The sequence below is a fragment of the Lithobates pipiens genome, unplaced genomic scaffold (genome assembly GCF_037356315.1).
Source record: "Lithobates pipiens isolate NorthernLeopardFrog02 unplaced genomic scaffold, aLitPip1_a1.2 Scaffold_13, whole genome shotgun sequence".
Classification (NCBI taxonomy): Eukaryota; Metazoa; Chordata; class Amphibia; order Anura; family Ranidae; genus Lithobates; species Lithobates pipiens.
Window position 1 is genome coordinate 288,861,431 of NW_027507718.1, and position 23,315 is coordinate 288,884,745.

A 23,315-nucleotide genomic window follows, 5' to 3' on the forward strand; every position below is an offset into this window, starting at 1 on the left:
TGATGGGGCACTATTCCTCCAACTGACACCAATGATGGGTTTATTTCCACTGATGCCAGGACATTTTCTTCTCACACTGGCCACAGTTCGGCCCCCCTAAAGTCTGGAGGATAGGAAACTGGCCCTTTATTTAGAAAGCTTGGAGACCTCCGATTTTAAATAAAAAACTGAAGTCATTCATAGAATTTCTACATATTCAGATCCATTAATTAAGGTCTTCTGTCTCCAACAAATCCTATTTTAACAAATGAAAAGTAACTAGGAGTGCAGTTAAATGTGTGTGTTTTTATACAGCTCCATTTATATCTAAAAATGTATATTATTTACACAAATTATCTTTGGTCTTTTAGGATGTAAAGAAACTTGCTAATGAAGGGGGGGGGGGGGGGGGGTGTAATAGTAACCTGGGTATAAGAACAGAAAAAAAAAATGCTAATACTAAAATTCACTTTGGTCTTCTCATGCTGCCATGCTGCCATGTCTTCCATATATGATGGGAGGGAGCAATTAGTAGATAACACTGAACATGTCCGGTACAGGGCAGACCTGCTGAGAGATATTTTAATCCAATGATATGTAAACGAGGGGGTTTATTGCCAGAGGTGCTCTGCCTATTGCCTTGCTATAGGACATGCCTCAAGCATCATGTCAGATACTTTACACAAAGTTTTCATTCAGACTCTATAGCTTTCCAAATTAAACACGTTGATTTCTTTATCATACAACATTCTGTTTACTGTACATAGAAAATACACAAAATCAACTAATTCATGCAGACAATAAGTTCAATGTTAAGAAAAAAAAACAAAGATCAAAACAAACCAGTGGAAATTACTAGTAATAATAAATGAAAATGTATGCCAGGGAAAAGCATAAAAATAAACAGCATGCAGTGAATCTATGCAACATATGTACATTTCCTGTGTTTTATCCCTTAAGTCTTTTGCTGCCAAAGCCATTTTTGTACATGTTTAAAAATTGTAGGGCCAGATGAATAGTTAAAACCCAAACATCATACATTTTCTGAAAGTGTCAAACAATATTAGTGCAATGGTTTAGTTAAACTTGTAAAAGTGTAACTAAAGGTGAAACCTTTTTTGTTTGTTTTTAATAGAATGGCGATGAATTAGAACTCCTGTTAGTTTTATTGCTGTCTGTGCCCCCATTAGAGAGATTCACTCTATTTGTCCTGTTTACAGTTACCATCAAAAGTAAAAGTGAAAGAAAACCCCAAATTTCGGGTAAAGTCTTCCAATAGGGACACTAGTTCTGATGACACACAAGGATTTCTTCACTTTGGAGGGATTTCCTTTTATTTTCTTATTATATAAATTAAAAAAAGACCGAAAATTTAGAAAAAAAAAAACAATTTATTTAACTTTTTAATATAAAAACATATCCAATAAAAAAAATTGTAATTTCTGCATACATTTTGAACAAAATGTATTCTATTATGTCTTTGGTAAAAAAAAAAAAATCTCAGTAAGTGTTTACTGATTGGAATGATTGCATGAAAGTTACAGCATTTACAGACTATGATATATGATATATTATATATAATATATATATATATATATATCTTATACATACACTGTATACACACAGTATTTTACAAAAGTAAGTACACCCCTCCTCACATTTTTGTCTTATCGTTTCATGTGACAACACTGAAGAAATTACACTTTGCCACAACGTAACGCAGTGAGTGCACAGCTTATATATCAGTGTCAATTTGCTGTCCCCTCAAAATAACTAAACACACAGCCATAAATGCCTAAACCGCTGGCAACAAAAGTGAGTACACCCCTAAATGAAAATGTGAAAATTGGGCCCAAAGTGTCAATATTTTGTGTGGCCGCCATTATTTTCCAGCACTGCCTTACCCTCCTTGGGCATGGAGTTCACCAGAGATTCACAGGTTGCCACTGGAATCCTCTTCCACTTCTCCATAACCACATCACAGAGCTGGTGGATGTTAGAGACCTTCCATTTGAAGATGCCCCACAGATGCTCAATAGGTTTAAGGTCTGGAGACATGCTTGGCCAGTCCATCACCCTTACCCTTAGCTTCTTCATTAAGGCAGTGGTTGTCTTGGAGGTGTGTTTAGGTTCATTATCATGTTGGAATACTGCCCTGTGGCCCAGTCTCTGAAGGGAGGGGATCATGCTCTGCTTCAGTATGTCACAGTACATGTTGGCATTTATGGTTCCCTCAATGAACTGTAGCTAACCAGTGCCGGCAGCACTCATGCAGCCCCAGATCATGACACTCCCACCATGTTTGGCTGTAGGCAAGACACATTTGTCTTAGTACTTCTCACCTGGTTGCCGCCACACACTCTTGACACCATCTGAATGAAATAAGTTTATCTTGGTCTCATCAGACCACAGGACATGGCTCCAGTAATCCATGTCCTTAGTCTGCTTGTCTTCAGCAAGCTGTTCGTGGGCTTTCTTGTGCATCATCTTCAGAAGAGGCTGACTTCTGGGACGACAGCCACGCAGACCAATTTGATGTGATGCAGTGTGAGGCATATGGTCTGATCACTGACATGCTGACCCCCTCCACCCCATTCAACCTCTGCAGCAATGCTGACAGCACTAATAAGTCTATTTCCCAAAGACAACCTCTGGATATAACGCTGAACACTCAACTTCTTTGGTTGACTATGGCGAGGCCTGTTCTGAGTGGCAGCTGTTCTGTTAAACCACTGTATGGACTTGGCCACCCTGCTGCAGCAAAGTTTCAGGATCTTGCCAATCTTCTTATAGCCTAGGCCATCTTTATGTAGAGGAAAGAGAAAGGTGCCTCTAAGTGCAGTGGTTAAAAGATTTATTACAACCCCGGGGCCGGATGGCTTTTCAGCCTCTTATAAAACGTTTGCCCCACTGTTGGCACCCCACCTACAAAAATTATTTGCTGCTCTTCGCGACGGGGTGGCACTTGATGCAGATTCTAATAGAGCTCATATATGCTTGATCCCTAAACCGGATATGGATCATAGCGATGTGGCAAACTACCACCCGATATCGCTGTCTAACAATGACTTGAAACTACTCACAAAAATCGACGAAACCAGTTTAATAAATTTTTGGCGCAATACATTCATATAGATCAGGTGGGATTTGTTATGGGGCAACAGGCTGCAGATCAGATCCGACCATAGACTTGGTCTCTGTCCTGCACTCTAATTGGGATGGAATGGGCACTAGGCAAGGAATGTTGCTGTCTTTGGACCTTCACAAGGCCTTTGACTCCCTTTCCTGGCCCTTCCTCTTCCACATATTGAGAAAATGGAATTGCGGACCAAACTTTTTAAGCCTTATCGGTACACTATATTCAAACCCTTCGGCTAACATTCTCACATATGGGCGCAAATCAGACCTTTTATAGATAAGGAGAGAAACTAGGCAGGGGTGTCCTCTCTTGCCTTTCCTCTTTATTTCGGCGATAGAATCATTGGCTGTGGCCATTCAAGCTAACCCCAATATTCACGGTGTCCCAAGTGGTGGCAAGACTCATAAATGCACTTTCTTTGCCTATGATCCACAACTCTGCCCAATTTATTTGCTACACTTTCTAGGTTTGAAACTGTGTCAGGACTGCAAGTCAACCAATCTAAATCGGAAGCTTTGGACATAAATCTTCCTGACTCGGTACGGGACACGGTACAGGATTCCTTCACTTTAAATGGTGCACACAAGCACTTCCTTATCTAGCGGCCATTAAGATGATAGTTCTCCCTCGAATTCTATATTATTTTCGGTCACTGCCGATTCCAATACCATTTATATTCTTTAAAAAATGTAAATTGCTGGTTTAAAAATGAATTTGGGCCTCCCATACCATCTACAAGGACTGTTATGGTCCAAGACCGTCTCGCCTCAGAAAATAAGACCATTGAATATCACGGTGTCACATACTTTACAATTGTGGAATAGACAAATTATCTAATTCAACCTGTCCTCTGTCACCCCACCACTAGCTTCCTTTCTGGGGGACCCTCGCTTCATTTTGTCAGATTATCTACATAATTCATTATCTATATGGAAACAACATAATCTAACGAACCTGAACACTCTCATACATAACAATATATATTACTCCTTCTCTGATCTTCAATTAAAATACAACCTTGCTCCTACAGAACAAATGACGTATGAGAAGATAAAACAATTCTACCAAAAGAACTACTCCCTGACCTTTCACCCCCCCCCTCACAGTTTGAGCAGATTTGCATTTCCTCCCCACGAGCTAAAGGATTAATATCCAAAATTTATAAAAATCTGAATGAATTTAATATGCCTGACAAATCACATCCCATGCTCAAATGGGAATCAGACTTAAACATTTCATTCTCCACCGAACAATGGGACACTATATTTGAAAACTTACAAAAATCTTCCAAAACTACATCTATCAGAGAATCTGCCACTAAACTGCTCTATAGGTGGTATCTTACCCCCTTCAAACTTAATTCTTTTTACCCTTTAACATCCCCACTATGTTTCAGAGGCTGCTTTACTTCACATCTTCTGGGACTGCCCCCTCCTTAAAGATATCTGGCATAATGCCAAGCTGATGATTGAAAGTATCTCAGGTAGAACAGTCCCTCTAACTCCCCAAATGTGCCTGTTATTCTTCCCCATACAAGACATCCCACATGCTAGCTCCAGATTAATACATACTATGTTTAGCTCCATCCACTGGACCATTGCCTTTAACTGGCGCTCATCAGTTGTCCCATGGCCCCAGGTTCTTAACCGTATGGTTAATATTAAGCTTTCAGAGAGAATACACCACATGTTGTTTGACACCATGCATATATACCAAAATAAATGGATGTTATAGGAAGCCTCTCTATTGATGTAATTTCACAAATGTAATTTCCTTTACTTTCTCAAGCATTTACGTAAACCCTTTTCCTCCAATACCTTTGTGACTCCTACTCCAATGTGTGAATTCTGTCACTAAAAATATTATCAATTAAGCAATATTGTATGATCACCTTATATCTTTACTTGTACAATTCATTCTACTGTCAACTTTTTGTATCTTGACCTTATCTATAATAAAAACCGTTTGTAAACAAAAAAAATAAAAAATGAATTTGGGGTGGTGGCGGATGTAGGGTGGCCCATTCCACTCTGTATCTCCAAGTGGAGGGGTGGACTGGCAGTTCCTCATGTTTTTGAGGTACTACAGGGCTGCTCAATTGGTACCAAATTTTCTCGACAACATACAAACCTGACTAGGTACAGTTGGAGGCACAAGCTAGTCCCTCACTGCCTATGGACCTCCTGATGTGGCTCGCGACAAGAGAGCGTCGGGCTATTCTAAGTTCTTCCTTATCTCCCTCCCTACGTCCTTGGGACGGGGTGTGCAAACTGTACCCACTGAGGGCTCCCATTCTCCTGTGGCCCCTGTACTTAATAACCCACATTTTCCTCCAGGACACAATCCCCAACAATTCACGTGGGGGGGGGGGGGTTAACAAAGGCCTTTACAGGATGGCACACTTCATAGATCACAAAGGGATTAGGCCACAGTTTTATTTTCTGGAGACGCTACAGATGCCCCAGATGGAATCTGTATGCAACAAATTATTCATTTTATAAAATCCCTGGGTAATGATCACATAGACATAACCACTAGGACCTTGTTTGAAAATAAATGCATATGTGGACCCGAGTCATGTGGGTGGATCTCGGAGCTCCATGTCCTCTTCAATGCTGCTGGCCGAGATCCCTAGACATCTCCGATCTCTCATCTTTTTCATTTTTACAGCAGCTAAAATCACAATAGCGAGAGCATGGATAACCCCAGTGGTCAGTCTCGCACTAGTAAAACACAAACTTTCTTGGATCATACTCAATGAAAAATTGACCAGCATCCTCAGGGACAGACAAGCCAGATTTGATAGGGTTTGGTCCCCCTGGATTAAATAACTCCAAGCCCCATAGTGACTGGAACTGGGCGGTAGGGGGCCTAGGCTGAGGCAATCGACTCCTGCTCCTTTCCTCTGAGCTCTTTTCACTCCTTCCCTTTTTCTCTTTTCTTCTTTTTTTTTTTTAGGTTCAATGGTATTTACCTTATGAATGCAAATGGAGAGTCCTGGAGCCTCTAATTTTTCAATGTCAATGTGGGAGCTACATAAAGTGACTTGAAGTACCAGATCAACCTTGGTGATAAGTGCTCCAATCTCTCGTTAAGCTATATGCGCTATAGTTTTATCAAATGTTACAGGGATAAGTTTTGGAGTAATATTCCTGAATAGTTTATACCACAGAATAAGTATGACTATACCATATATGCCCAGGCAGGCAGTAGCCTAATTCAATTGAATTCATCTTTTACAATAGAATTTTGTATTATAGTCATAATGATCTGATGCTTGCTTACCCTTGAGGGTGCATGGGTCTTTCTATATTGGTATATTATTTGTATCCTAAGAAATTAAACTATTGAATAAAAATCTATTACAAAAAAAAAAAAAAAAAAAAAGATTTAATAAAGACACGATTAAAAACAGTTACAAGACAGTAAGAGGGCATATAATGATTAGTCCTCCTGCGGATCGCTGTAATCCTCACCTGTCTGGGGGAGAAAGCCGTCTTGCAACTGTCAGAGTCCCTGGTGATGTGGATTGGCAAGGAAGTGAAGATGCGATGAGGGGTCGGCCCGGGTTATGGAACCAAGCTGGAGTGGCCATGTAACATCAGAAGCATGCATGGCTCCTTTGTCAGAGAGGTCTGACAAAGGAGGAGGCGTAATCAGGAGGACTAAACATTATATGCTTATAACCTTTTACTATCTTGTAAGTGCTTTTAATCCCATTGTGCCTGTAATAAATCTTTTAACCACTGCACTTAGAGGTGCCTTTCTCTTTCCTTTATGACCCTCTGGAGCTGCTTCTTCTATACAAAGTGCTGCCTTCAGTGGCATCCCTCCACTGCTACAAAGGACCGGATACCCAGCCTCACCAGAGTGCCCTCATCTCTCCCTCTTTTCTGCATCCTTATGTAGAGCAACAATTCTTTTTTTCAGATCTTCAGAGAGTTCTTTGCCATGAGGTGCCATGTTAAACTTCCAGTGACCAGTATGAGAAAGTGAAAGAGATGACACCAAATTGAACACACCTGCTCCCCATTTACACCTGAGACCTTATAACATAATGAGTCACATGACACCGGGGGGGGGGAGGTGACTAATCAGGCTCAAATTGGACAGTTTCATTTAGGAGTGTACTCACTTTTGTTGCCAGCGGTTTCGACATTAATGGCTGTGTGTGGAGTTATTTTGAGGGGACAGCAAATTGACACTGTTATGCAAGCTGTACACTCACTACTTTACATTGTAGCAAAGTGTCACTTCTTCAGTGTTGTCACATGAAAAGATATAATAAAATATTTACAAAAATGTGAGATTATATATACACACACACAGTATAATGGAATATATAGATATACATACATACACACATAATGTGTGTGTGTGTGTGTGTGTGTGTGTGTGTGTGTGTGTGTGTGTGTGTGTGTGTGTGTGTGTGTGTGTGTGTGTGTGTGTATTAAACTACTAATGGCGGTGATCAGTGACTTATAATGGAACTGTGATAGTGCGGCTGATAATCTGACACTAACTGATGCTGGGAAGGAACTGACTGCCACTGTCATCAATAGTTCCACTAATACAACGATCAGTGCTTATAGTATACGCTGTCACTGTACTAATGACACTTAGGGGTTAACATCTGGGGCAATCAAGGGGTTAAACTTGTGCCCAACAATGTGTAAAGTATGTAGTATGTGCTGCTTTTTACTAAAAATCACTTTTTTTTCAGGTCCCTACTTTGCAGGGCTAAGAAACAGAGTGATCGTTTCCTCTGTACAGAGCTCTGTGTTGTTAATTTTAAAGTTAATCTAAAGGCATACAAACGCAATATATTACCCAATTGTTAGAAACATATAAAAGATGAAGTTACTTGAGTTTATAGATTCCAGACATGTGAAACCTTAAAAAAAAATGCATGCACGGGCAAAGGGCAATGAACTTCAGCACTTTCATAGGCAATGCTTTAAAAGCCCCTACTGACCATCAATTTACATTTAACTTGAATAAAGATCAAGGCTTTGTAAGTCAAAAAGCATTAGAATTCTGTTGTAAACTGGACCGCCTGATTTTTAATAAATAAAATGTGCAGATTATGTATGGACGTAAGCGTTTACTTTTTTGAGTACAAATAAGAAAGTTTTGTAAAGTTATGTGCAGCGTTAACCTTAGACTCTGCTATTTAGCTTAGCGCTAAATGAGAAATTGCCAGTACAAAGAGGGTAGTGCTAGATTTTGAGTCTGAGAATTTTGGCATGATAGATTGCAAAATGTCCAAACAAGGGCATAATGGTTAGTCAAAGCAGTTAAGATCTTGCAGATAATACAACTTGTCTTCATTGCTCAAGCCAAGTTAAACTGATCCCATTGTTAGTTGAACTTGGGTGGCATATAAAATCAAGCACTTTTTAAGGAACAATCTACTAAGTCTCCCTTGCTCTCAAAACAGGCTCAATTCATCAACATGTACATTCTTAGATGCTACTCTGCTCATCAGAAAAAAAAGAGTAAATCCCCATACACACTATCAGATTGTCTGCTGATTTTTTCCATCAGATTTACCAAAACCATATAATATGAGGTCAAACCTTAGGGGTTTCAATGTGTATGAAATCAGGAAGGCCCTTGTACTACATGGTTTTGGTAAACCTGAAGGAAAAAATCAGCAGACAATCTGATAGTGTGTATGGGGCTTTAATAGTAGTTTCCTGAATAACTATGACCTTCCTTGCACCTCAAACCAGTCCCACCATTCTCCGCTGACCTCTATCACCAACAAGCATTTCCATCAACAGAATTTACGCTCACAGGATATTTTCAGTTTTTTGCACAATTCTAAGTAAACTCTAAAGCAGTTATGAGTTAAAATCCCAGGAGATTAGCAACTAAAAAATATTCAGATCAGCCCTTCTGGCACCAACAATCACTGAAATTGGATTGTTCCCCATTCTGGTGTTTAATGTGAACATTAAAAGCTAACTCCACTTTTTGCAACATTTTACGTGGTCCTACTCCCCACCCTGTGACAGCAACTGGGGGTGGTTCTTCCCAAGGCTGCTGTCACTTTTGAAATCAGCACGGCAGATAGACTTGAAGTTCTCAATGGAATATGCTGTGATTACTACTGACATTTGCTCCAGGGAGCTGGAAGAAGTGATTGCAGGAGCATGACCCACAATCTGCTCCTGTGAAAAAAAATAATAATAATATGTGAGCATTTTTATTCCCTACAAACCTAAGTGCATTGGTTACTTTTCTTTATCCACTTGGGGGCCACCTAGTGCAGATATACTGAGGCAGAGTGGCCCCTCTGCGCCAGATCATGTACATGATGTATGTGATCTGCTTCGTCTGGGTAGAAGGGGCATGCGCATGCGACCTTTGCTGTGCTGCCGGTTGCTGCCGCCGATCAGCAGGTCTTGGGCATTAATTTATGGCCAACACCCACTGATTGGCTGAGCAAATTACAGAAGAGAGCTCTGTGTAGGTAAACAACAAAGAGCATGCTTCTGAAAGTGTATGTGCCATTCCCCCCCCCCCTCCCCGAAAAACAGGTAATAAAAACTGGAACATTGCTTAGTGAAAACACAATACAGCTCACACAGTGAACATTTTTAGTTTTGGACTGAGTGGGGAGAATTAAAAGTTCTTCTAGGGTGTTATTTCTGTCTGTTACTCTAGTAGGGAGATTTTTCCCTTCCTGTGCCTTTGATGCCTTTAAAAAATATTGGGTGGTGTAGTTCTCACTGGAACAGAAAAGCACAATTTTTTTTAGTTTATAGGAAAATTCTCAGAAAGCTGTTGAAGATTTAATTAGCTTTTAACATTTTGGAATACTAAAGGAAAACCACATACACTGTAATGCCACGTACACACGATCGGAATTCTCGTCGGAAAAAGCTCTGATGGTTTTCCTGACGGAATTCCGATGCAATTCGACTCAAGCTGTTTTGCCTACACATGGTCACACCAAATTCCGTTTATAACGTGGTGACGAACAACACGTACAACGGGACTAGAAAAGGGAAGTCCAATAGCCAGTGGCCAATAGCTTCTGTCTCGTAGTTCAATCTGAGCATGCGTGATTTTTGGCGTGTTGGAATTGCATATACACAATCGGAATTTCCGATAGAAAGTTTTTCCGTCGGGAAAATTGAGAACATGCTATCAATTTTTGTCTGGCAGAAATTCGGACAGCTAAATTCCGATGGAGCATACACAATGTCGCATTTTCCGATGAAAAGCTCTCATCTGTCTTTTTCTGCCCGGAATTCCGATCATGTGTACGCGGCATTAGAAATTCTTGCATTCAAAAAAATATTTTCATGCTACTTCTTCAAATTTTCTTGTCACTGATTGAAAACGAACACCGATTTGACCCCACTAATGATTAAAAAATGTTCTTACAATGAAAAATGTCAAACAAGACTTCTTTGTCTTGACTCTAAATCTAAAATTAGTTAAAAGGTTGTGCCTGGAGTTGGGATTTATAATGCTAGTTGCCTGGCTTTGACTTCAGTACTTTTTTTTTTTTTTTTTTTAATCTCTCATGGATTATTTTATAGGAACATTCTTCATGCTTGTTCTAGGTCTTTTTTTTTTAAGACCTAGAACAACCATGAAGAATATTCCGATAAAATAATCCATGAGAAAGTAAAAAAAAAAATTCTTTACGCTACAATTGTTCTTAGTCAGTGTTCTATAAAGTATTGGAGCCAAAGAATCAGTATGACAGCCAGGTCTTGCATTTTTTAGAAAAAGAGGTCCTCAGTGTCAGCCTACACATTTCACCCTTCAAAGCTGTTATTTATACACAGGTCTAAACCTTTCACCGCCTTATTACACTCATTGCCTAACTAATGAATTTTTTCTTGCCTACTGAAAAATGTTCACTCTCATAAAATAGCCTGCTAAATTTGTACTTTATAAAATAACTGAAAGGGCATTTAGAAAAACAGCTTACGGTCCAGGTATAACCATTTCCTTCCATGAAACCCAACTGTGACAAAATGACTTGTAACAGCTGCACTAGAACACATGTTCCAGTGTTCTCCTAACAGTAGTGTTAATAATTAAAATATAAAGGCACACTTCTTCCTTGAGACATCTTCCTAATCCTACTTGGGGTTTATTATTGCAGTAGCTTTACTCAAATTAGCCAGTATTTACAGTTATTGGAGAAGCATCACCAAACATAGGTAAGTGTGGAATGAGAAAACAGATGGGTGGGAGGCATCTTGACAGGAGCCTGCAGGCAATGAACTCATAAAATAAGGACAAAGGGGATCAGCAGCAACATGCTGTAGACTAGAACTGCCCTAACAAGGTTATAAATCACGGTCAATACAAAAACATGGTGCATGTTTCCTTCAAATCGGAAATGTGCACAGTTTCTAAGCACTTTACCTCTATCTTGTTACCAACCCTCATACATTTGTGGTTTCTTGTGGAGCATCGCTGGTATATACCCTGCAGCTTTTAAGAGTTAAGGGTTGTTTTGGTATCACTGCTTCATATACAGTTTTACTGGATTAGACACTACAAATAAAAAAGTTTTTCTCTAGGACTATTAGAGTCTATGTTTACAAAACTCAATAATCTCTTAGAAGTTAAGACAAATATCCTGTTAACTTCCAATTAATTGTGGACGCACTAATTAAAATTACCAATGCACAGCAGGGAGCATGAGCAGGCGTGGTACTCTCAAAGCACTGTATCATTAGGTGAGACTAGAGATGAAGAATTTACAGAAATTTTAAAGCCATGAGAAAAAAAAAATTCAGCGTGGTGTAGTTTTATAAATTCAAATGTCATACTGTTGCACTGGGAAGGTAAAATGTATATGCAGTAAAAGTGTTTTACTTAAAAACAAATGTACAGCTTATTCAGTAAATAAACTAAACTTGCTTTTTAAAATTTGACTTCTTATTACAAGAGCTGGTTCTAGCCAGCTTAGTAGATTGTTTTACGAAAAGCCTGGATTGTCTTTCTAAACGTACGTAACATAATTGGATACTAACATTTATAGGTAAATTGATTCAGGGAATATCGGATTGCCTTTTGGGGGATCAAGAAGGATATTTGTTAATGTCTTTAGAGCACCTCTGGCATGCAAGGATGTGTTTTGTCATCCTTGTAGCAATTGGAAAAGAATATTCCTTCTCACAATATTTACAAATTGCAGCTTTGCCTAAGGGCCGGTTCACACTGCAGGCGAGGCGAGGCGACACCGACTTGCCTCGCCGCGACCTGCCGCGACCTCAGCGGCAACTTGCAGATGACTTCTGTATAGAAGTCAATGCAAGTCGCCCCGAGGTCGCCCAGAAGTAGTACAGGAACCTTTTTTCTGAGTTGGAGCGACTCGAGTCGCTCCTCTCAGAACGGTTCCATTGTACAGAACGGGGGCGACTTGTCACACTGCGGCGAGGCGAGTCGTGTCGCCTCGCATCGCCCGCAGTGTGAACCGGCCCTAATGTACATGGGACGCTCAGGCAACCTACTCTGAATGATTTTTTTTGACAGCTTGAAACCGGTGTTTGAAAAACTCCCATTTAGCGACGTTTTGCCGCATTCGCATCTAGGAGCATTTATTTAAGATAACATCATAAGACCCTCCCAAAGCACAAAAAACAGTAGTATTTGACTATTTCAGCCATTCTGTAGACCAGAGTAGCAGCAGCTGAGAGCAGCAGTGTACTTGTATCTACCTCAATTTCAGTGATTTTACTATGAATCCCATAATGAGCATATGTGAGGAAAAGCTCCTGACTTTGCCATTGATGAGGTTGGAAAGATGTCGGAAATTGTGTGCGAGGACCAGAGTTCGCTGCTACTGGACTCATCCATTGATTGCGCAAAGCATGTCTGCAGGATATTTTTCAAACATGTATGTACAGCTGCGTAGTTTCCCAATACATTTTTTTATTTTATTCACATGTCCATTGCCACCTTTGACCTTCTCCTTGAAAAAGTTCGGCCCGGGTTTACACGCATGGACACGAACATGAGGAAGCGTGTACCACCAGAGGAACGTCTGTTGGTGACTCTCAGCTATGTGTATATATATATGTACATATACATATAGATGAATTATTTTAGCTGTTTATTAACTTTTAAAAAACTTATTTATTTTTTAACCCCTTAACCTTAGCAGGAAAACCCTAAACCCTAACCCTGTTCTTCAAGGGGAAACCCTAACCCCCTAACCTTGTTCTTCAAGGGGAAACCCTAAAACATAACCCTAAAATTGTTCTTCAAGGGGAAACCCTAACCCTAAACCCTTAGGCTATGATTGGAGGGAGGAGCATAAAGTGTATCATTGTCTGAAAGAACAATTTGTGTCAACAGCCAGACATTATGAAAATATAATCTATTTGCTACTGTACCTAGGTTCTCTGCCTCTATGGGGGTTCATGAGCCAAAGCTCACAGTTTTGGGTAATAATTATCAACATTGAAAGGGCTTGCTCATATAGGGATGGTTGGGCTCATAAGTTTATAAACTTACATAGGTAAGTAAGCAAAGTGGTCTCCTAGGTAACCTGAGAGTCATGTCGTGGGGGGGGCGCTGAGTAAACATTGTTATGAAATGCCTGCTGAGGTTGGAATTTAGAAAATATCAGACGGGGTGAAGTCACTGATTAAATAAGTTAGAACTTGGATGAAGGGTGGGTGTCCAAGATAACAGGTTGGGGTGAGGGTAAGAGACAGTCCTGTGAATCATTGTCAAAGCTTTCTAGAATTTAACAGGAGGGCAAAATGGAATAAAAAAAAAGCCAGATTTCATGCAACTATGTTTGATCAAGTCGGGGGTCAAGCTCAAGGGTGGGGCCATCTGGTTCAAATCTAACAACATATAGGTTAAATTCCAATTCTACTTTGGCTAACAGCAATGCTAGTGGTGTATTGGATTGGATCGTGGGCTCATTAGGGGTATATAAATGGTCTATGAAGTATTTCAAGCAATTACAAGTTTAAAAAAAAAAAATTGTGGTTTTTACTCATTTGTTATCATTTTTTAGTTTTGGAATATAAAAGAAAAAAAAATAGGGCACCTTTAAAAACGCTTCTAAATGAAACCACGGCTAAACTGTCTGAAACGTCAGAAACTTTGGCGTCTGAACTAATTTTTTCAGGCCTTCAAAGAAAAGCCTCTAAAGGCAACTGCCTAAAAACTACATTAAACGAACCTGTGTACATGTACACATAAGGTAACATTGGATGAGTTCAGGGGCAGGTGAAAAAATCATCCAACTTTCTCTGAACGTCCATTTAGTTGCAGCAGTGTACATGAGGCTTTAGTCTCACCATTTTACTGAGAGGAGGAAAAGAAAAAAACAATATCCTGAGCAGACTACAGGGAAACAATATGCTGTGATGGTGGAGAACATTAATAGAAATCATTTAAAGGTTATACAGATAAACTGTATATTTTTTATAGTTATTTATTATAATTTATGATTTAGTATTTCAAAATGTATCATACCATAATGGAGGTGCTAGGGAAATCCGTTGTGTTCATTGGTTCTCCATAGACAACATAGCTCTAAAAAATGTATCACAATGACATCTACCAGAGTGATAGCAATTTCAGGTTCGATAATATTTCACAATCTTTATTAATCAAATTATAATTGTAAAGGTTCCCTTACTTTTAAATGGATTAAAGCTGAATTAACTGTATCTGAGCACCACAATACAAAAACACTAATTCTTTTCTTATATTCAAAGAAAACTCCCCCATCCATCCATGTCTCCATGCTTTATTTTGTTGAGAAACCACCTTTTGAAAAACAACCACCTAGCATTTCTGGCCGTGGCCATTTTGAGTAAGGGCAAATGATTATTGTAGCATTTACTCCCTGGAATCAATTTTCTCTTAGCTTAGGCAAGCAGGAGGGTGTGCTTATCTGAGAAAACCCCATCCTCCAAAAAAAATAAAAAATGAAGAATTCTGGGATGTATGACATCATTTTGGCCTAGTCCAGAAAACAGGGAGCAACTATAGAAATGTAAATGTTTAAAACTTAAATATAATATACCTCCCAAATGGTTTACTAATGTTAGCATAAGGATTAAAATTTGTTTATGTTGATTGAGAGAGTTTACTTCAGCTTTAAATAGAACTCTACTGCACAATGTAAACTTACCCTAGAAGAACTCGATCCACTGCAACATTGGTGGATGATGAAATAAGCAGTTTCCAGTGAGATGAACCCTGTTCTTCAGATGGATCATAGGTTTCAAATAGTTGAACTAAGAACAAAACCACCACAGCCAGTAGATAGCTTTTTCCAGCTCCAAAAACTCCTGTAATCACAAATGTCGCCATTTTAGAGATTGCTGGACAAAATACAGATGTCAATTTTGTTCGTGAATGATGCCAGTTATGAAGTCATCTATTATATACATATTATGTGTTGTTGCATTACAAATAAATCGTGTGTGTGTCCATTGAGTTGTTTTTTTTTGTAATCCACAAAAACTGTGTAAACAAAAAACAAAAGAACAAGTCAGAAATCAGATTTTAATTAGGTACCTATGAACAATGGACAGGGTCAACAAAAACTAAAAATATAGTGTGGATTCCCACAGATGGGTAACCCCAGAGAGAAGTGAGGATCACTGAGGAACAATAACCACTAATACATAACCATTTAAAAAATGTATTTTATATGAAAGTGTCTTAGTGATATATCCATGAATTTTCATTTGGTAATGTTAGATAGCTAATACTTTCGTATAAAATACATTTTTTAAATGGTTATGTATTAGTGGTTATTGTTCCTCAGTGATCCTCACTTCTCTCTGGGGTTACCCGTCTGTGGTAATCCACACTATCTTTTTTGTTGATATCGTGTTGGAGGTTAGAGGACAATCCCACCTATTATTCACTACACGATAATATTGACCATTCTTTTTCTTTATGGTCAACAAAAACTAAGTGTGGTTTTACCTTCCCTTCAATGTTTTTTTTGTTTTTTTTTAGTTATGATTTCTGGCATCAATCTTTCTTTGCTCTAGCTAAGCTATGCATAATTTTAATGTTTCGAGCAACCAATCACATACATGGGCAAAACAACCCGACCATATAAATAAAGCGTAACTATGGTCAAATATCAAAATCATATATTGATTTCTATTTTGTATTTCAATTATTTGTAGTCTAGTCCTATTAATCTAGTAAGCTTTAAGTTTGTAAACTAACTTAATGACGATCCACATCCATTTATTTCCTTGAAATCTGTGACATATTCACTGAACTATGTGAGTAGGCACTGCTGTGTTACACATTTCACAGAGCCTGCCTTCTGGACTACAGAGGTGCTGAGAGGTGAAGCTTCAGGAGTTAGAGTCAGTACAGGAATCACTAATCACTTGCAGGCAGAAAGGTACCATGAAATATTTAGTCCTAAGAAACAGAAAAGGAGAAGCTGCAAAGCATGCAGGGAATCCAGAAAGTTGATGAAAGAGATGGCCAGCAGACAGGCAGAATTCACAAAATGAAAGGAGATTTTTCAAGTAAGTAATTTTTGTATTGCTATTACAATGCTGATGTCCTTTAACCACTTGCCGACTGTCTGTAAGTGGTTTAACCACTTCACGACCGGCGCACGCCGATGTAAGTCGGCATAATGGCATGGGCAGGCATATTGGCGTACAGGTACGTCAATTTCTATATGCCGCCCTGCCATCGCGTGCACGCCGGTCGGGACCCCCGTGAGTCTGGTCGCGGGTCCTGCGGACTCGATCACAGTGGGGATACCCGCGATAGTCTCACGGGGCGGCTGAACGGGGAGATGCCGTTGTAAACAGCATCTCCCTGTTCTGCCTAGCAACAAGTGACACTGATCTCTGCTCCATGTGATTGGAGCAGAGATCAGTGTTCACTAAGCCCAGCCCCCCACAGTTAGTAACATGCCCTTAGGAACATTTAACCCCTACACTGCCACCCCCTGGTTAACCCCTTCACTGCCAGTGTCATTTGCACAGGAATCAGTGCATTTGTATAGCACTGATTGCTGTATAAATGACAATGGTCCCAAAAATGTGTCAAAAATGTCCGCTGTGTCCCCCATAATGTCGCAGTCACAATAAAAATCACTGATCGCCTCCCTTACTAGTAAAACAAAATAAAAATAATTAATAAAAATGCCATAAAACTATCTCCTATTTTGTAGACGATATAACTTTTGCGCAAACCAATCAAAAATATGTAGAATACGTATTGGCCTAAACTGAGGGAAAAAAAAAAAATTTCAATATATTTTTGGGGGATATTTATTATAACTAAAAGTAAAAAAATAATGCGTTTTTTTCAAAATTGTCGCTCTATTTTTGTTTATAGCGCAAAAAATAAAAACCGCAGGGGTGATCAAATACCACTAAAAGAAACCTCTATTTGTGGGGAAAAAAAGGACATCAATTTTGTTTGGGAGCCATGTCGCACAACCGTGCAATTGTTAGTTAAAGCGACGCAGTGCCGAATCGCAAAAAGTGGTTTGGTCTTAAGCCAGCAAAATGGTCCGATCTGAAAGTGGTTAAAAGAAAGAAAAAGTCTTCCTTGGTGCTGAACATGCAGTTCTCATTACTCAGGAGGTCTATAGTGTTTAGCCCTATCTCATAGCTTGTGTCATTAGGTTTATGTACATTTTGTTGACAGTTCTGCCTCTTTATCTTGTCATTCAAAGTATTATTTCTAAGTTTCCCTTTCGCAGTGTCTGTAAACCTTGAAAAAAAAAAACTAATAAATCTCTTGTGAAACAAAAAAAGTGTAAAAGCAGAGCTTACCTATGATGACAATGTGTAGTGAAAATGCAGCTAAAATTCACATAGCCAGTTTGAATTGCCCAAATGGGCTCTCTCTATGTTATCGTTAGAGGGTCTGTGCTTCTCAAAGTCCTCCCCCTACTACATTTAGACTATAAGACACATGGGTGACAAAAGATTGTGAGATTTGTATAAAAAAGCCATGTAATGATTTGTGAAGATCACATGGATGTTCTGTCAGTGCCAAAAATTAGAGTTTAAAAATCCATTCCGTAACTCAGAAAGAGCTGGGAAAGGCACCTGTACACACAGAACATCTAAAAACGAAATATCCAACTGTAATAAAGGGAGCCTATTGCTTTTTAAAAGTTAACTAACCTTAAGTGCCCGTTCACACTACCGCGACTTGTCAGGCGACTTAGCCGCCTGACAAGTCACGCTCCGTTCTGTACTATGGAACCGTTCTAATAGGAGCGACTCAAGTCGCTCCGACTTAGAAAAAGGTTCCTGTAGTATTTTCGGGGCGACTTCAGGCGACTTGCATTGACTTCTATACAGAAGTCATTTTGCAAGTCGCCGCTGAAGTCGTGTGCAGGTCGCGTCTGTGAGTCGCGCTGCAAGTCGCGTCGCCCCTGTGTGAACGGGCACTAAATATAAAAGTGGACAGCTAAATGAAAATAACTTTTTAAAACATTAGAAACAATGTTTTTAAAACATGCTATGTAGAATTTATTTATTTACAAAACATTATATGGATTACCTATGGTCTCTGTTAGACCCATTGTGATATTTGCCTACAATAAAAGGATGACAAACTCATCCTCCTTTGTTCACAAAATATACATTCACACGTGAGACCTTGTAACACTAACAAGTCACATGACACCAGGGAGGGAAAATGACACACACACACACACACACACACACACACACTTTATATAAGGTATGCAGGCTGTGCTTCTTCAGCTTCATCACTGCAAACCCAGTACATGGTTTGGCTGGGAATTACTCTTATCTTAGCAGTTGTTCAGCAGCTATGCTGACTTAACTGCAACTAGAGGGAGAACCGCTACATGTGTTTAAAAATACAACAATGAAGAAATGATATAGCAAGTTGTAAAAATAACATAAAAAATTATCACTAAAAGGTCACTGTTTCCAAAACAATTTATTTTGTGAAATGGTTTCTTCCAGTTAAGGGCCATCTGTAATCTACATTACAGGGTGTCCTAAATTATGATTTCCCATAACATACCCTCACCATGCACTTTATTGGTAATAAATTGGTAATCAGACCCAGAGCATATGCTAAAAAAAAAAAACAATTACAAAAGGAAAAATGCAGTTTCTATTTTTTTGTTTTGCTTACCATGGATGATAGTGATAGGGGGGCTTTGTGGTTTCTGGGGTCCATCAGAACCACACATCATTAGTGCTATTTGCATCAAAGCAGCTGCTTGGTCTTCATTCAAACAGAAGTGTTTAATTATATCCTTCGCTAAACTCATGACAAAGTTATGATCTGGAATCTCACATTTGTTAGAAATCTTTGCAGTAATGGCTGGTGGCTTGAACTTTCCTCTTGAACTCTTATTAGGTTTTTCACATTCAGAGGACCTGGAGCAACAAACATAGGTTAGAGTACAGAAATTTGTGACCGAGTCTCTACTCAACAAAGTATGCGCAGTATTGTAAGGTCTATGTCATAAGGACAGATGAAAATTTGTTTGGAGCATTTATTTTATTTTTTTTAAACACAGATGGGTTTCTTAAAGTCAGGTGTCAGCGCTTAATTGGTCTGATGGCAGCAGCATGCAATAGTGTCAATATACAAAACACCAGAAATAAATAAAGCAGCGCTGATTTTTTTTCTTTTATACAGATGGGTATCCACTTGCATCTTGTGTGTTTTGTGGAAAGTGTAAAAAAATTACTTTTTTACTTTGTTGGCGGCTCCACAGCAAGAAAAAAATCTGGTAAACTACAAACCACTTATGTATAGCCTTATTTGAAAAGAGTTTTTAATTGATAAGTGTAGTGCCCCATGACAACAGTTCACAAATAACTTTGCTGATGTCAGTGCAGTAGAAGATGGTTTCTGATCGGTTACTGCATTTAAGATTATTGTTATAGATTATGGCACTTAAGAATAAGACATCTTCCACCAAGTGTCGTGGTCAGGCATCTAATTTCTTCATGGCAGGACAATGGCCCTCCACAGAAATGTTGATGAGCGACACAGGCCCCTTTTAAATTTCCCTTCTGGAACGTGCACCAACCAGGGCACTTTCTAAATGCTATACCAAACCCACATCATCTGATGACCTTTGAAGAATACTGCTCCAATGAAGGCACCCTTACGCAAGTTCCTTCTAAAACATACAATCTCTTAAAACACCCCGGCCGAGCAACCACATTTACCATACCTGAGAAAATGGGAAAAGGAATTGAATCGTACATTTACGGCAACCCAACAACAACAACACACCCTCAGATTCTCCCTAAAATCATCAGTCTGTACGAAAATCCAAGAGACTAACTATAAACTTTTGATTAGGTGGTACCTTACTCCTCATTTGCTACACAAATACTACCCCGCTACAACTGATTGTTGCTGGAGATGCCAGAGGGACGCTGCTCCACATATTTTGGTCATGCCGCAAGTTAAATCACTTTTGGGCAACAGTCAGAGAAATCTGATGACCTGGCCTTCTTCCTGCTACATGTCTCCACCATTTCAGCCAAATTTTATAAAAAATCAATTGTGCGACAACTCTTGAACACCGCTAAGTCCTGCATCCCTCTCCATTGGAAGAAACAACTACCAATGCCTATTGCTAGTTGGCTTCACAAGGTGGAGGATATGAAATAAAATGGAGGACCTGACACTTACTGCGCAACATCAGCAGGAAAAATACTCTAAAACTTGGGGGGCTTTGGAACCAGTTTGTCTTTTCTGCAGAGGGCACGGCCCTTCTCGGAACATATTATCTTAACTAAGTTCCACTGTTAGGATATCTTAATTATCCCACCGCCCCATTTTTTTCCCTCGACTTATTTACTTCTCCTCTACTCTGACCATTGGAAAATGGTTCTGGACAACCTCGGGTCTTACTCCATAGTTCAACCTCTACCTCTTGTGACATATAACCGACAGTAGACATCTGTCTGTTATAATTTCTCTTGACACTCTCTCCTGATACCCACCTGTAATCTATGTATTTCAGAAACTATTTATTTGCTAGACACATAAGTTATATGTTTTACATTTTCAGTGTCTACACATTATGGATGTAATAGCTTGGTTTTGCCTGTTTGGGTTTCAATAAAAACTATATTTGAAAAAAAAAAATATGAATAAGACATTTACTGAATAGGGTTAACAATGTACTATGACTTGAAATATGAGGTGTCTAAAAAGTTTGGTGAATGGTCCGATATCTCAACGGCAACATGGGCCAGGTGCGCGTGTATGCACATGGCTATCCAGAGACACGTCGCGAAGCATCCAAAGCATTAAGTACATGTGACCATGAGGGTATACCTGCTGCGGGCAGTTGAACATAGTCAGTGTAAGACAGGGGTGCTCAACCCTTTGAAGAGCGAGGGCCACTTTAGCGACTAGGTAACCTGTTGCGAACCACAATGATCGTAGCGGGCGGATGACAGGTCTGTGCTCACTCGCATATGTAGAGCAGACACTGACACAGCCTGCTCTACTCTATGGGCCCTTCGATCTGATCCAGACAGATCCCCTTCTGTTTTTTAAGCAGATCGGATTGGAGATAGGCGGGTGTACATGGACACAAGTCCGTTTATATCCGTCACTCTATAGAGGTGAATTGAGAGTCCGTTTGGGTCCGCATGAAAAACGGGCAGGCGAACCCAATCGGCCGGACACCGATTCACACTGATGCACTGGGATTTACCTTCATTTCAATTGACCTCAATCTTCATTTCTTTCTCAGGATTACTGCAGGTATCGCTGGCTGCTGCTGTACCCCAGGTGGATATGGCTCGTGGCTACTGCTGGCTGTCATCCAGGGCAGGTACTGCTGGTGGGCATCACTGGCTGGTACTGCCGGTGGGTATCCCTGGTGGCTGCTGTCCCAAATTGCGGGTTCCTAACCCACCCCCCCGAGCATCAGTGTGACAGGAGCATGCAGCTGCAGCAGACCTGATGCTTCCTGTATCGCGCCGGCAACTGTCACAGGCGGAGTACATTCGGTATCACTCCGCCTATGAAAGAAGCCGGCACTATACAGGAAGCATCGGCTTGGCTTCCTCTAGCCAGCTCCGTTCTTCACACTGATGCTCGGGGATGGCAGGTGGGGAACCCGCGATCTGGGTTTGCTGACCTGCCACCTAAGAGCAGGAGGTGGTGGGCCACATCAGAGGGTGCAGGGGGTCAGCTGTTGGGCACCCCTGGTGTAAGAGGTAGGGTCACAGTGCAATGGAGCAATGAGTGAACATCAAGTTCTGCTACAAATTGGGGAAAATGGCATTGGTGACACATGAAAGTGTACCAGAACAGAAGTCGTGAGCAGAAAATGTGTTTACGAAACAACGGAGGGTGAGCCACGTTTGGGTCAACAAGCAGAACCCCAGACATATTTGAGTGAGTGCGACAAATGCTAGCACGAGATCAGCGACTGACTCTATGATTGATGGCGGATAAATTAGGCACTAGCAAGGACACGGGGTGCACCAACATCCGTGAAGATTTGGGTAAGTGAAAGATCTGTTGCCGGTTTGTGCCGCATAAGCCGACAGACGAACAGAAAGAACAGGAAGAAAAACTGATGTAAACCTATGGATATTTGATTACCATGTGTGATCAAGATCCATCCTTTCTGCGAATCATCGTCACAGAGGATGAGACTTGGTGCTACCAGTTCAATCCGGAATCAAAGCAGAAATTGATGGAATGGTGTTCACATCTTCCCTGCAACCCAAAAAGAGTTGCCTGCAAAAGTCCAAGTTCAAGACAATTTTTTGCATATGTGGCGGCAATCCAAGAATGTGTTACAGCGGTCCTGCAATCAATGCCTAAGGAGGCCTTTGCTGGCAGTTTCCAGAATGGAGCTATGGATACAGTAAATATCTTCATTAGAGAGGTAGACTACATGGCCTTCCTGATAGCATTGTTTCAGATTTTTTTTTTTTAAACAATCTTTATTTATAGGAGATAGGGTATTACAGCTTGATATACAGTAAAAGAATGAAAAAAAATTAAAATAAACAGAGAGGATAAACATTTGCTGCAGGTAATGCTGATACGTAATACTCCAGTCGTTCCTTTTTCGTTTTTCACTTGTAGTGGGAACAAGAACATGAATAGTCAACAGTCATAAATTAACTTCGTACTGATCAGGTTATTAAGAGAGTATTTACCAGGTGACGGGTCAGCACGGTAGGTCAACTGATTGTTGGGCTGA

General features: G+C 40.0%; 1 protein-coding gene across 3 annotated transcripts in view; it reads right to left on the reverse strand.

Moving 5' to 3' along the window:
- Positions 1-23,315, reverse strand: part of ZGRF1 (zinc finger GRF-type containing 1) — a 213,515-nt gene that overhangs the window by 43,051 nt on the left and 147,149 nt on the right. For all 3 annotated transcript variants that reach the window (XM_077476750.1, XM_077476747.1, XM_077476748.1), the window contains 2 exons: positions 19,247-19,494; positions 15,258-15,417 (listed from right to left, as the gene is read on the reverse strand). In XM_077476750.1, the coding sequence (XP_077332876.1) occupies positions 15,258-15,417; positions 19,247-19,494 (408 nt within the window). The remainder of the gene's footprint in view (positions 1-15,257; positions 15,418-19,246; positions 19,495-23,315) is intronic.